The 13262-nt window shown below is 43.3% G+C and overlaps 1 protein-coding gene across 3 annotated transcripts; it reads left to right on the forward strand.

The window, feature by feature from the left end:
* The first annotated feature begins 6646 nt into the window (after positions 1-6646).
* Positions 6647-11358, forward strand: LOC125545177 (Amidase family protein). Of its 3 annotated transcripts, none has more exons than XM_087513406.1 (13): positions 6647-6996; positions 7852-7953; positions 8048-8155; positions 8270-8494; positions 8576-8658; positions 8765-8865; positions 9166-9289; positions 9460-9614; positions 9694-9830; positions 9913-10083; positions 10189-10413; positions 10494-10727; positions 10864-11358. In XM_087513406.1, the coding sequence occupies exons 1-13, from the start codon at positions 6832-6834 to the stop codon at positions 10936-10938; spliced, it is 1905 nt and encodes a 634-aa protein (XP_087369532.1). In that variant the 5' UTR covers positions 6647-6831; the 3' UTR covers positions 10939-11358. The 3 variants fall into 3 exon arrangements, with proteins under 3 accessions (XP_087369532.1, XP_048565009.2, XP_048565010.2); XM_048709052.2 differs by having other exon boundaries at positions 6648-6996; positions 8039-8155; XM_048709053.2 differs by lacking the exon at positions 7852-7953 and having other exon boundaries at positions 6648-6996; positions 8039-8155.
* Positions 11359-13262: the final 1904 nt, after the last annotated feature.

Genomic DNA, 13262 nt, shown 5'->3' on the forward strand with positions numbered 1-13262 from the left:
GTTTAAGTAAGAGCTCCGCATACTCAACCATCATATAGTCTTCTATGATTTCTAACACTCACCGCATACACATGAGCAAAATGTTTCAACCGGGCACATAGAAAGATAGGGGCTTATTGTTTTGCCTCCCAACGTATTCACCTCAAGGGTGATTTCAACAATAATAACTCATGCTACCCATATCCAACTGGATATATGTGCCCAGATCTTTCCTCACCACATGATGCTTGCCAAAAGAGAAAAATAAAAAGGAATAGAGAGAAAAACTTTGACTCTTGCATGAAAGTAAATACATAAAAGTAAAAGATAGGCCCTTCGCAGAGGGAAGCAGAGGTTGCCATGTGCTTATTTGTTTGTATTCTCAACTCCTTAGTGCAAAAGAACGTCACGTTATATTGCCCCTTATGATAGCAACCTTTATTATGCAGTCTGTCACTTTTATTCTTTGCCATCACAAGTTCATACAACGCTCAATTTTCTCTTACACTAAATGATCTAACACTTTTAGAAGCAATTTTTATTGCCTTATTGCACCGATGACAACTTACTTGAAGGATCTTGCTCAATCCTTAGGTAGGTATGGTGGACTCTTGAAAATAAGATTTGAGTTTAAGGGTTTTTGGATGCACAAGTAGTATCTCTACTTGGTGCGGAATTTTTGGCTAGCAAAGATGGGGGGCAAGCACCACATGTTGAAGGATCTATGACAATATAACTTCTATGTGAATATGAACAAACATAAACCATTACGTTGTCTTCTTGTCCAATGTCAACAATTTTGGCATATAATATTTTGATGGGGGCTCACAATCACAAAAGATTTCCAAGATAGTGTATTTGCATGTGAAAGTTCTCTTCCTTATACTATTTATTTGTGAATTGCTTGTATGACCAATATTGTGATTGTCAAGCCTCAAAAGATTTCACTTGCTAAACCCAATGCGAAGATACCACTAGGCATTATATGATTTCAACTTCGTGACATTCAATTTATTCAACAATTTACTCATAGGATATAAGTGAAGCACAAGAGTAAATGACAAGCTACTCCAAAAAGATATAAATGAAGATCATGGGCATAATATTTCTTTCTATAAAATTAATTCAATTGAAGCAAGAGAGAATTTCTTCAAAAATACTAAAGCACACCGTGCTCAAAAAGATATAAGTGAAGCACTAGAGCAATTCCATAGAAAATAGCTTCGTTGACGGGATGTGAATGCCGCTTACCTAGCCTCCATGGCAACTATTTGAGGACTCTATTTTATTTCAAAACTTTCAGATCTAAGCATTTTATTAAAACATCAAGCAAAATAAAATAAAATGACATTCCAAGAATAGCACACATCATGTGAAGAAGCAAAAACTTAGGCTCAACCTATACTAACCGATAATTGTTGAAGAAGAAAGGTGGGATGCCCCGGCAAGCTTAGATGCTTGAGACTTATTGAAATATTATCTTGGGATGCCTTGGGCACCCCCAAGCTTGAGCTTTTGTGTCTCCTTAATTCTTCTCATATCACGGTTTTCCTAAATCCCAAAAGCTTCATCCACACAAAACTCAATAAGGACACGTGAGATAAGTTAGAATAAACCAATGCAAAAACCTTATCATTCTCTATTGTAGCAAATCACTAAAATTATTATTCAACATTGCATACTAAATGCCTCTGCATATTTAATACTCCTATCCTCAAATGGAATCATTAAACAGGAAAACATATGCAAACAATGCAAACATAACAACAATCTGCCAAAACAATACAGTCTGTAAAGAATGCAAGAGTATCAATACTTCCCTAACTCCAAAAGTTATGAAAATTTTCCACACTGTAGAAAATTTATCATATCTCATTTTGCAAAAAAATTCAGCATTTTATCACATTCTAACTTTTCTAGGGAATTTTTGCAACATCGATAAACTTTCTGTTTTGAAACAGCAACATGTAGACTTGCAAAATAAGCATGGCAAAGGCTATCATTGCCACTTTTATTGAAATAAAAGATGCAAAACATTATTATAAATAGCAGCAAGAAAATCCTAACAAAATAAAATGATGCTCCAAGCAAAATACATATCATTTTACGAATGAAAACATAGCTCCAAGTGAGGTTACCGATAATGTTGGAGACGAAAGAGGGGACGCCTTCCAGGGCATCCCCAAGCTTAGTTGCTTGGATATTCCTTGAATATTACCTTGGTGTGCCTTGGGCATCCCCAAGCTTAGGGTATTTTCACTCCTTATTCTCCTCATATCGACATCTCACCCAATACTTGAAAACTTCAATCACACAAAACTTAACAGAACTTTATGAGATAGGTTACCTTGGTGCCACATGACTTTGCTTACACCCAGTAGTTCATTGAAGTAGGTCTGAACCATATAACTTTGTCGCCATCGTTTTACTTTATGTTGCTATGCTAAGTAGACGTGGATTGGGGAGTGATCATTGTGAGAGATGAGTGACAGTGTAGTAAATAAGACCTAAGTTAAATAATGAACTACCTGGGCGGAAACTTGTGGGAATGGTGGCGAAGTACAATGGGGCACACATGGGAAATCCATGGTGGTGCACCACTAGTGGACCGTCCGCTCAGGCTCAAAGAGATCACTCGTATTCTCATGTCTAGAAGCTTACGTGTGCAGCCACATGCCAATATGGGCTCTGGCTTAACTGAGTAGTTAGTGTGCCCCCTTCCGGGATGGGCTAGCAGATGTAGAATGATGTAGGTGTACCGGCCTATCCTTGGGTTAAGGGGGAACATTTTCGAAAGGCTATGTCTCGATCTTCCGATCATGGAGGTGGTCGAGTCTTGTGGGGAAAAGTGCACAACCTCTGTAGAGTTTTCAACCTAATCGATTAGCCGTGTCCCCGGTTACGGACAACTTGAGCATCTAGTAGTGGAAATGTCGGGAGATCTCCTCACCTTTAATTAAAACAGTTGGGTTTTAAATGAAACTTGGGGACGGATGAAGTTGGATTTACCAACTCATCCTATGCAAATGTGTAGTAGTAGAATAACAAGCTTTTCTAATAGGGAAAAACTAGCTTTATGCAAACAACTAAACTTAGAGCTTTCCACCAGCCAAACTGCATGTAAAAGTAGGTTCATCACACTATGATGTGACTTGCCAGTACATTCAATGTACTGACCCATTTTGGCTGCAACTTATCACGTTGCAGATATATCCGACGAGGATTAAGGTGCGATAGGTCGATGTTCTACACTCAACCTTGCTCGTGGAGTTGGACTCATTTACTTCTTTGCTTCCGCAGTATTTGCTTATTGGCTTTACACCCTATTTTGTAATAAATATATTGCTCCGGGACTATCGATGTAATAAAGATATGTGTGTTATTTTTGTTATTTCATCGAGTACTGTGTGTGCTAGCAAGTCGATCCAGGGACTAGCACGGTAAGCACAGAGACTTCGACTCTTACCGAGTCGGGTCGCTACAATAAATTCTAAAAATGATTTAAAACTTTAGAAAATCATATAAAATAAACCGTAGCTTAGATGAAAATACTTTGTACATGAAAGTTGCTCAGAACGACAAGAGGAATCCGGATACGCAGCATGTTTATCCGCCACACATCCCTAGCATAGCAAACCTGCAACATTTCACCTCCGGTTCATTTGTCTGAAAACGCGAAACACCGGGAATACTTTCCCGGATGTCCCCCCTTCGCTGGTATCGCCTATCCCTGCGTTAGATCACCTCTAGCACCGCGTATTGCCATGTTATACTTTGATTGCTCTGTTATTTACTATGTTCCCCTCTGTTACTTCTTTCCGGTAGACCCCGAGACTGCCGGTGACCCCCCAGTTCGACTACGGTGTTGACGACATGTCCTCCTTGCCAGAGCAACCAGGCAAGCCTCCCCCCTTGATCACCAGATATCGCCTACTCTTCTCTATACTGCTTGCATTAGAGTAGTGTAGCATGTTACTGCTTTCCATTAATCCTATCCTGATGCATAGCCTGTCCTTGCTACTACTGTTGTTACCTTTACCTGCAATCGTAATGCTTAGTATAGGATGCTAGTTTATCATCAGTGGCCCTACATTCTTGTCCGTCTGCCATGCTATACTATCGGGCCGTGATCACTCGGGAGGTCATCACGGGTATATACTATCTACTTTATACATGATGCACGTGATGACTAAAGACAGGTCGGCTCGAGGAGCACCCGCGGTTGATTCACGAATTGGGGGCTGGAAGGACATACTTTCCCGACAGCCCTCTGTGTGGATATTTGTGGCGAAGCGACAGGGCAGGTTTGAGGCCACCTGGGAGAGAGGTGAGCCTAGCCCTGGTCGGCGTTCGCGGTTATTTCAAGATAACACGTTTAACGAGATCTTGGTATTTGATCTGAGTCTGGCCACTGGCCTATACGCACTAACCATCTACGCGGGGACAGTTATGGGCACTCGACGTCGTTGTATCAGCCAAAGCCTTCGTGACGTCAGCGACTGAGCGGCGCGTGCCGGATTGGACTGGAACGCCTGCTAGGCTAGGTCTGCTTCCGGTCGCCCTCGCAACGTGCAGGTGTGCAATGGGCGATGGGCCCAGACCCCTGCGCCATAGGATTTAGACCGGCGTGCTGACCTCTCTGTTGTGCCTAGGTAGGGCTGCGACGTGTTGATCTTCCGAGGCCGGGCATGACCCAGGAAAGTGTGTCCGGCCAAATGGGATCGAGCGTGTTGGGAAATGTGGTGCACCCCTGCAGGGAAGTTAATCTATTCGAATAGCCGTGATCTTCGGTAACAGGACGACTTGGAGTTGTAACTTGACCTTATGACAACTAGAACCGGATACTTAATAAAACACACCCTTCCAAGTGCCAGATACAACCGGTGATCGCTCTCTCACAGGGCGACGAGGGGAGGATCATCGGTTAGGATTATGCTATGCGATGTTACTTGGTGAACTTACCATCTACTCTCTTCTTCTGCTGCAAGATGGAGGTTACCAGAAGTGTAGTCTTTGATAGGACTAGCTATCCCCCTCTTATTCCGGCATTCTGCAGTTCAGTCCACATATGATACCCTTATTCCATTTGATACCAATGCATACATATGTAGTGTAGCTCCTTGCTTGCGAGTACTTTAGATGAGTACTCATGGTTGCTTTGCTTCCCCTTTTCCCCCTTCCTATACCCGATTGCTACGACCAGACGATGGATCCCAGGAGCCAGACGCCACTGTCGATGATGACTACTACTACTCGAGAGGTGCCTACTACTACGTGCAGCCCGCTGACGACGACCAGGAGTAGTTTAGGTTGATCCCAGGCAGGAGGCCTGCGCCTCTTTCGATCTGTATCCCAGTTTGTGCTAGCCTTCTTAAGGCAAACTTGTTTAACTTATGTCTGTACTCAGATATTGTTGCTTCCGCTGACTCGTCTATGATCGAGCTCTTGTATTCGAGCCCTCGAGAGCCCCTGGCTTGTAATATGATGCTTGTATGACTTATTTTATTTGTAGAGTTGTGTTGTGATATCTTTCCGTGAGTCCCTGATCTTGATCGTACACGTTTGCGTGTATGATTAGTGTACGATTAAATCGGGGGCGTCACAGGAAGGACCATTCATAATCTCCCAAGTGTTGAGCAACAACACTTTCTGACATTATGACATCCTCAAAAGTGAAGAGACGAAGGCTACGGGGAACACAACACTCCTACGCCGATTTTACACATGAGTTTCCCTTACTCTTGTCATTACGATTTCTTCTTAGCTTTGTAGCATAATAACATTTCTGAGTCCGACTCGATGAAATAAAATTTGCATTCCCAATAACTACTTTGAGTGTTTCCGACTGTTCTAACTTGGCAGAAAGTTGTTGGCTTCATCACACTCGGGAGCTAGCCACGCTCGGGGGCTAGGCCACTAAAAGGGCTCAACCTAGCCAACAGTCTAATTTAGAACAAAGTCCACCCTTAAGGTGCAATCCTTGAAGAGTGTCCCTCGGCGGCTCGGCCTATTCTCTTTCTATCTTAGCAAAGAAATCAAAGGTAACTCGGAAGATTGTGGTAACCTCTTGTCACCAGCTAGCCGACAGTCCGTCTGTCTAGTTGGCAAGAAAAAAGCGAAGGAAAACCGAGTGACAGGACGATCAATTGCGAAAGATTCAAAGGGAAAAGAGTCAGAAAAAGCAATTTCAAGTGCAGGAAAGTAGTTAAGATATAAAGTTAAAACTGTAGCATCACCATCACCGGCCGGGCTTAGGTTTTACACTTCCACTCGGCATACCAAGGCAAATATAACTGTTTTTCAAACTCACTCCTCAGACTCAAGGTCAACATCAGTTAGCTCCAGAAAGTCATCCAAGTCGACGAAGGACGTTACCCGGCTGGCGGCACAGTGAAACCTTGGGAAGATCTCATCAAGGTTCACCTCTTCTCCTTGCTCGTCGACGGGGTGCCGTTCTTTAAAAGTTTTCTCTTTCATTGCAACACATGAATATACGTGCTAGAAAAAGGAAGAAAAGAAGCAGGAAGAAAAAATGTGTGAACGATATCTTGGGCTAGCTGGGATATCCCCACAAGGACACGCGGCAGTTGGAGGACGCGGCCGAAGCGCAGCAGCAATCAGCAGAGTTGGTGGTTTGTTAAAGTTCCCCTTCATTTAATCATCACTGGCGGAAAAGCGCGAGAAGGAGACCCACTGATTTCAGCGGAGACCTTACTTAAATCTACTCCGACGAACACAGGGTCTTCTCTCTCTCAAGCAGCGGATAGAGATCCCCTGTTCCATTAATTCCCCCCCTCTCTCTCTCTCCCGGTCCCCCGGCTGGCCCGCGCGGGCGCCCGCCAGGTGTCGGCCATGCGGATTCCACGTGGACGCCGCCGCCCGCCGCCGAGTCTCCACCTCCTCCTCCTCTTCGCCGCCCTCTGTTTCGCTGCCCTGAAAACCGCCGCCGCCGCTCCCAGAACAGGAGGCACCGGAGAAGGAGGAGGCGGCCTCGCCAGCGTCACCGGCAGCATCATGGTACGCCGATTTCTTTAGCACTTCCATTCGATTCAGCAGCATAGTGGCGCAGCGTGGTGATTGAGTTGAGATTGAGACCAACCAAATGGTCTCGTCGTCGATTAAAAAAGAATCAGATGGCGAGCGCCGAGCGAGCCCATTGATAGACCAGCAAGTCGCCTTTCGTGAACGATGGTGATTGCTCAGCGATTTAGCGAATTGCGTACTAGGCTGCTGGCTTGGCCTCGTACTATGCTACTGTTCATGTCGTGACCTTGCCTGTCAAGGTTGGCAGTTGGCTGATGGCACTTGGCACTTGGCACCAGCGAACTGTCCGCTTCCTGGAGTGCCCTACTGCAGTTAAGCCGTCCAGGCCGGCTGCTATTTTTTCTTTCAGGTGGTGGACTGGTGGGGGTGCCAAATTGCCGATGAAGGATGAGATTGCGCGATAAGAACTCGCTTTTGTTGTAGTGTTTTTGACATTTCGCAGCTGATTCCTGCTTATCACTGCATTATGCAGGCACTTCAGTTTTTTTTCTTTAATAATATCCGTGGTTCTGTTGGAATGTGACAATGTGGGCAATAAATATAGCTGGGCCTACTATTGGATTTCTTCATTAGTTTAGTTGGAATGGTGTGCCCAAGTTTCTGACTACAGGTGTTCTCTTGAGGATAAAAAGTGATCTGGTTTAATGGTTGTACATGGTACATGCTGCATGACACTACTAACTAGACGTTGCTCCCACACAGTCACATTTTTTCCAGATTGGTATATTTTTTCTTCTAAATGTCTGGTGTCTGACCATAAGGTCAATGATTCATGTGTAATTCGCTCTTAGGAAAGCTTTCTTATGGTTTATTATATTGTGGAAACAGACGTGGGCCGCGTGGCCACCAAAATGCGCATGGTTATCCTTGCCAACGAGTGGGAAGATTCATTCAAATACCCTTGTTTCCAAATACCACAAGATTTGGAAGGCATGGACTTCTCTACTGTTAAATTTAGCAATGTTCTTCTCAATTTTTTATTACTGGGCCTATCGATTTACCTCTATATTTTCAGGACACGAAGGATGCTATTCCTGCAAAAGATATTTCGAGAAAAGAACCAGTAGGCGGTGTGATTGCCTTGAAGGAGTCCATGAAGTACTTCGATGCTGATTTTTTCAATGATTCAAAAGTAATTACGAAGGGTTCCCTTAGTTTTCATGTCCTGATGTGCTAATATTTTTTCCAATAATTATGGTGTTAACATTGTTGTTTTATCCACCTATGCTCTGCTTGGTTCTGCCAGCTACGTGAGATGGAAAACGGCGCAAAAGAATTTAATGTGCCTGCATTTAGAGAAAATCGAAGGTTGGTGGCTATTAAGGATGGTGGATTGCATGACCCTTCTGTTCTAGTCTTCCAATCATCGTGGAGTAGCAAAAGCAAAGTCAAGGAGAGTGAAACGTTCGACTATCCTCAAGCCTCTATGATACAGCGTCCTAGCAATGATGAGGATATTGCCTTTATGTCGGTCAGTTTTATTAACCATTTTATCATACATTGGTTATGGACTTCAAATGAATATCTTTTGATTCAGTAATCTCCATGTCAGATAATTGAGCTTGGTGAGCTTATTAGGACAAAGAAAATAACATCACGTGAACTTACTGATGTATTTTTAAGGAGATTAAAAAGGTTTGGCTTTTTTTTTCTTCCTCACGTTTTTCACATGGACTTATATGAGTATAACATTAGACTGAGTATTGTTTGTTAATTATGTAGCATTTGATATTTTCATTAGGTATGGTGCTGTTCTTGAATCTGTTATTACATACACTGAAGATTTAGCATACAAACAAGCAAAAGAGGCAGATGACTTGCTGGAGCAAGGAAAATACCTTGGTATGTGACTATGTGAGAAATCTTCTGGGAATTATAAGATGGCTATTTGATTTTTCCTAAATCTTTTGTTTCATCGATAACATTTTTCGGCATACATAGCTTCCTGTTAAGATTGATTCTCACTTTATTGAGGAGTGGAACAAAATGATGATCAGTAGCATCTTGCGCAACCTTCTACACGTGTTTTAAAACTCCGAAGGGGGGAGTCTCTCGATTATGTGAAATTAGTTGCAAGCAAGGCCATCCAGTGTCAGTACTATGCTAATGCATAAATGTTGTACTGACAACTTCTCATACTAGGTCCCCTGCATGGCATTCCATATGGCCTGAAAGATATAATTGCAGTACCACAGTACAATACAACTTGGGGCTCAAAGACATTCAAGAATCAAGTTATTGATATGGAAGCTTTTGTATACAAAAGGTCTGTTCATCTCTCCTGCAGCATAGTGTTTAAGCAATGTTTGTTTTTGAAATAAAACTGCAAGGGAGACCCCTGCCCTACAGTATGAATAGGCGCCCAAATTGACGTCCTATGGTCACTTTCTGTGTTTAAGCAGTGTTCTGAGTTCCATGTGTATCATCCTTATACAGATTGAAGTCTGCTGGGGCAGTCCTCGTAGCGAAGCTTGTGACAGGTTCACTCGCCTATGATGATATATGGTTTGGGGGAAGAACACGAAACCCATGGAACATTGAGGAATTTTCTACTGGTTCATCAGCAGGGCCGACAGCTAGCACCAGTGCAGGTTTACTTGTAAACATATTTGCACCTGTAACCAAACGAATAATATGTATACTAAATGAAACTTCTTTTCATTCTCCTAGGAATGGTTCCCTTTGCAATTGGTTCAGAAACGGCAGGATCCATAACATATCCTGCAGCTAGATGTGGAGTAACTGCTTTGCGCCCATCATTTGGAACAATTGCACGGACCGGCGTCATGAGCCTTTCTGAGAGTCTGGTACGTTCATGCAAATTATTCATTTTCCCTTCAGATTGGATTCAGCCTTGTGAATGATGAGTTTATTATCGTAAAATGGCAGGACAAACTCGGTCCTTTCTGCAGAAGCGCAACAGACTGTGCTATTGTATTAGATGCAATCCGTGGCGCGGATGCTGGTGATCCCTCGTCTCGTGAAATTGCTTTAGAGGACCCATTTCATGTTGACATCACAAAATTCACTGTTGGATATCTTGACAGCGCTGAGATGGAGGTAACTGGGACCCTAAATGTGTTCGGCAGTCTGGTTCATGTAATGAAATTGCTCGTTCCTGGTCTGATCCTCGGACAAACTCTGTTCTTGATTTCATAATACCAGGTTGTCAAGGTCCTCTCCGCCAAGGGTGCTAAGCTTGTGCCTTTCAAGTTGAACTACACCGTCGAATCGGTTCAGTCCATTCTAAACATCACGATGGACGTCGATATGCTTGCACATTTTGACAATTGGCAACGCGAAGGACACGACGATGAGTATGAAGCTCAAGACCAGTGGCCGGTGGAGCTTCGTCGCGCACGATTGGTCCCAGCAGTCGACTATGTACAGGTGATGTACCAACCATACCAAACACATTGACAATACTTATTCACTGGATCCGGTCTTATTTTTACTATTCCGATGAACAGGCACAGAGAGCGCGAGGTAGGCTGATCAGGGAGGTCCAGGAGAGCTTCACGGTTGACGCGTTCATCGGCAATGTGACCGACTGGGAGCTCGTTTGTCTGGGAAATCTCGTGGGGTTGCCCATCGTCGTGGTGCCTACGGGCTTCAAGAGCATCGAGCACCCACCAAAAGGCAACACGAGGAGACGAACCACAGTGACGACGGGCATATATGCTCCCCCTGACCATGACCACATTGTAAGCTTTCTTCTTGTCCCAGGACATCTTACTTACCTTGAGCAACGGCACCACTAGAGTTCACAGCAGGAAACTTGTTGACATGAGGAACGGTGATGATGCTGACCATGTTTGTGTGTTTTGGATTTGATCGCAGGCTCTGGCGCTGGCGATGGCGTACCAGTCCGTCACCGATCACCACAAACAACGGCCACCGATTGACGCAAATTAGAAAAAGCTACACAAGTAATTAGCCGGCTGATGAGATGGTATTGAGAAGAAAATTCCGTGTGCTGTTTCCCTCGAGATAAATAAGATATTTCTACGGCGGCAGAGGGCCATAGATTGAGTTACATTGGGGGATGCATGAATCCTCGCTGGAGCGACACGCCACAAATTCTGCCACTGATTGGAGAGAAGTGCAAACTGGAGTGGGGGCAAATCAGTGGAGTGATGGTATTTCTTGTGTAGAAGTAGATTTGAAAAATGCAAGCAAACTCTTGTGAAACTTGTAAACTTTGGTGGGGGCCCTGGCCCTTGTTGAGCTCTATGCAGATCCGTCTCTGCAAAGACCAAGTTTTTAGTCATGGCCAAAATATTGGCAGGATATCTATTAGCCACAATTCATATACCATGTGCGACTTGCGGTAAACGTCTTAGCCTTCCTGGCCGACGTGTTGCATGTTAAATAGAAGGGTTGCGAGCCCAAATACGCGTACAGGTTGTTTAGATAGATACATCTTGTAAAGGAAGAAAACTAGGGATAAGAGGAGATAAAGATACAAAAGAGTTTAGCTAACTAACTACTCCTTTGGCGGTGTTGATCTCCCTTCCTGTATACGCCTTGTACAAGTCTACACGCATGCAACCATATCATCACGTTTAACACCCTCCCTTAATCACAACTTCATCAAATTGAGATTATGTTTGAAGTCTTCAAAACTTCTTATGGGTAGAGCTTTGGTGAAACCATCTGCAACCTGGTCTTGAGAGTGAATAAACCGAATCTCCAAGAGTTTATTTGCAACTCTTTCTTGAACAAAGTGAAAGTCTATCTCAATGTGCTTACTTCTAGCATGAAAGACTGGATTTGCTGATAAAATAGGTAGCACCTAGATTGTCACACCATAAACATGGAGCTCTAGTGCTTTTCATACCTAGTTCCTTTAAAATTGACTGCACCCATATGATCTCTGCTGTTGCATTGGCTAATGCTTTGTATTCTGCTTCTGTATTGGACCTTGAAACTGTAGCTTGCTTCCTTGCACTCCAAGATATCAAATTAGGTTCAAAGAATACTGCAAAACCACCAGTTGAGCGTCTGTCATCTAGACACCCAGCCCAATCTGAGTCAGAGAAGGCACTGATAAGTGTAGAGGATGACTTGCTGAAATTTAGACCAATGCTCAATGTATTTTTCACATATCTTACTATACGTTTTGCAGCAGTCATGTGAACAGTGGTAGGTGCATGGAGAAACTGACATACTTTGTTAACGGCAAAGGAAATGTCTGGCCTGGTCAGTGTTAAGTACTGAAGTGCACCTACCAGACTTCTGTATTTTGTACCATTTTCTGAACTCAGGAGCTCTCCTTCAGTAAGAGACAATTTTTCTGTACTAGATAAAGGAGTGGGTGCAACCTTACAGCTTTGCAAACCAGCCTTTTTTACTAAGTATGTTGCATACTTTTCTTGAGAGAGGTGAAGACCATCCTTGTGTTGCTTGACCTCAATACCAAGAAAATAATGTAGATCTCCTAGATCCTTGAGAGCAAATTCTGCACTCAAATCCTTCAACAGTATTGTTATTGCTTCATCAGATGAACTTGTCACAATTATATCATCAACATATATGAGAACAAATATGGATATACTTTACTTGTTATAGATAAATAACGAGGTGTCAGACTTTGAAGGAACAAAGCCAAGTGCTTGCATCTTTTTACTGAGACGAGAATACCATGCTCTTGGGGCCTATTTCAGTCCATACAATGCCTTGTCAAGCTTGCACACATGAAGTGGTGCACGTGCATTTGCAAACCCAGGTGGTTGTTTCATGTAAACCTCTTCTTCCAAAACACCATGGAGGAACTCGTTCTGAACGTCTAGCTGACGTAAACTCTATCCCCTGGACACAGCAATAGACAAAACAAGACGAATAGTAACAGCTTTCACAACTGAACTAAATGTGTCCTCATAGTCAATGCCATACCGTTGTTTAAAGCCCTTTGCAACGAGTCTGGCCTTATAACGGTCAATGGTTCCATCAGCTTTCCTTTTTATCCTAAAAAACCACTTACAGTCAATGAGATTTTTACCTCGTTGTGGAGGAACCAAATGCCATGTTCTGTTTTTCCTAAGTGCCATGATTTCATCATTCATTGCTTTTCTCCAACGTGCATCACCCAAATCATCTTCAAGAGTATTGGGTTCTCCTGGTTCACCTGTTGAACACACTAGCCCATATTTTGTAACATGCTTATAATCAACAGGTTTAATTACCCCTTGTTGAAGTCGTGTTCGGCGCGGAGTAGCAACAGGAGCCTCTGCAGAACA

Source organism: Triticum urartu, chromosome 3A (genome assembly GCF_056163025.1).
Source record: "Triticum urartu cultivar PI428250 chromosome 3A, HENAU_Tu73, whole genome shotgun sequence".
Classification (NCBI taxonomy): domain Eukaryota; kingdom Viridiplantae; phylum Streptophyta; class Magnoliopsida; order Poales; family Poaceae; genus Triticum; species Triticum urartu.

What these genes read in the sequence shown, in the direction of transcription:
- LOC125545177 (XM_048709052.2), top strand. Translation starts at nt 6,832, where the DNA reads ATGCGGATTCCACGTGGACGCCGCCGCCCGCCGCCGAGTCTCCACCTC. An exon ending in ATTTTTTCAATGATTCAAAA is followed by an intron (nt 8,156 to 8,269) that starts GTAATTACGAAG and finishes TGGTTCTGCCAG; the next exon opens with CTACGTGAGATGGAAAACGG. An exon ending in GACAGCTAGCACCAGTGCAG is followed by an intron (nt 9,615 to 9,693) that starts GTTTACTTGTAA and finishes TCATTCTCCTAG; the next exon opens with GAATGGTTCCCTTTGCAATT.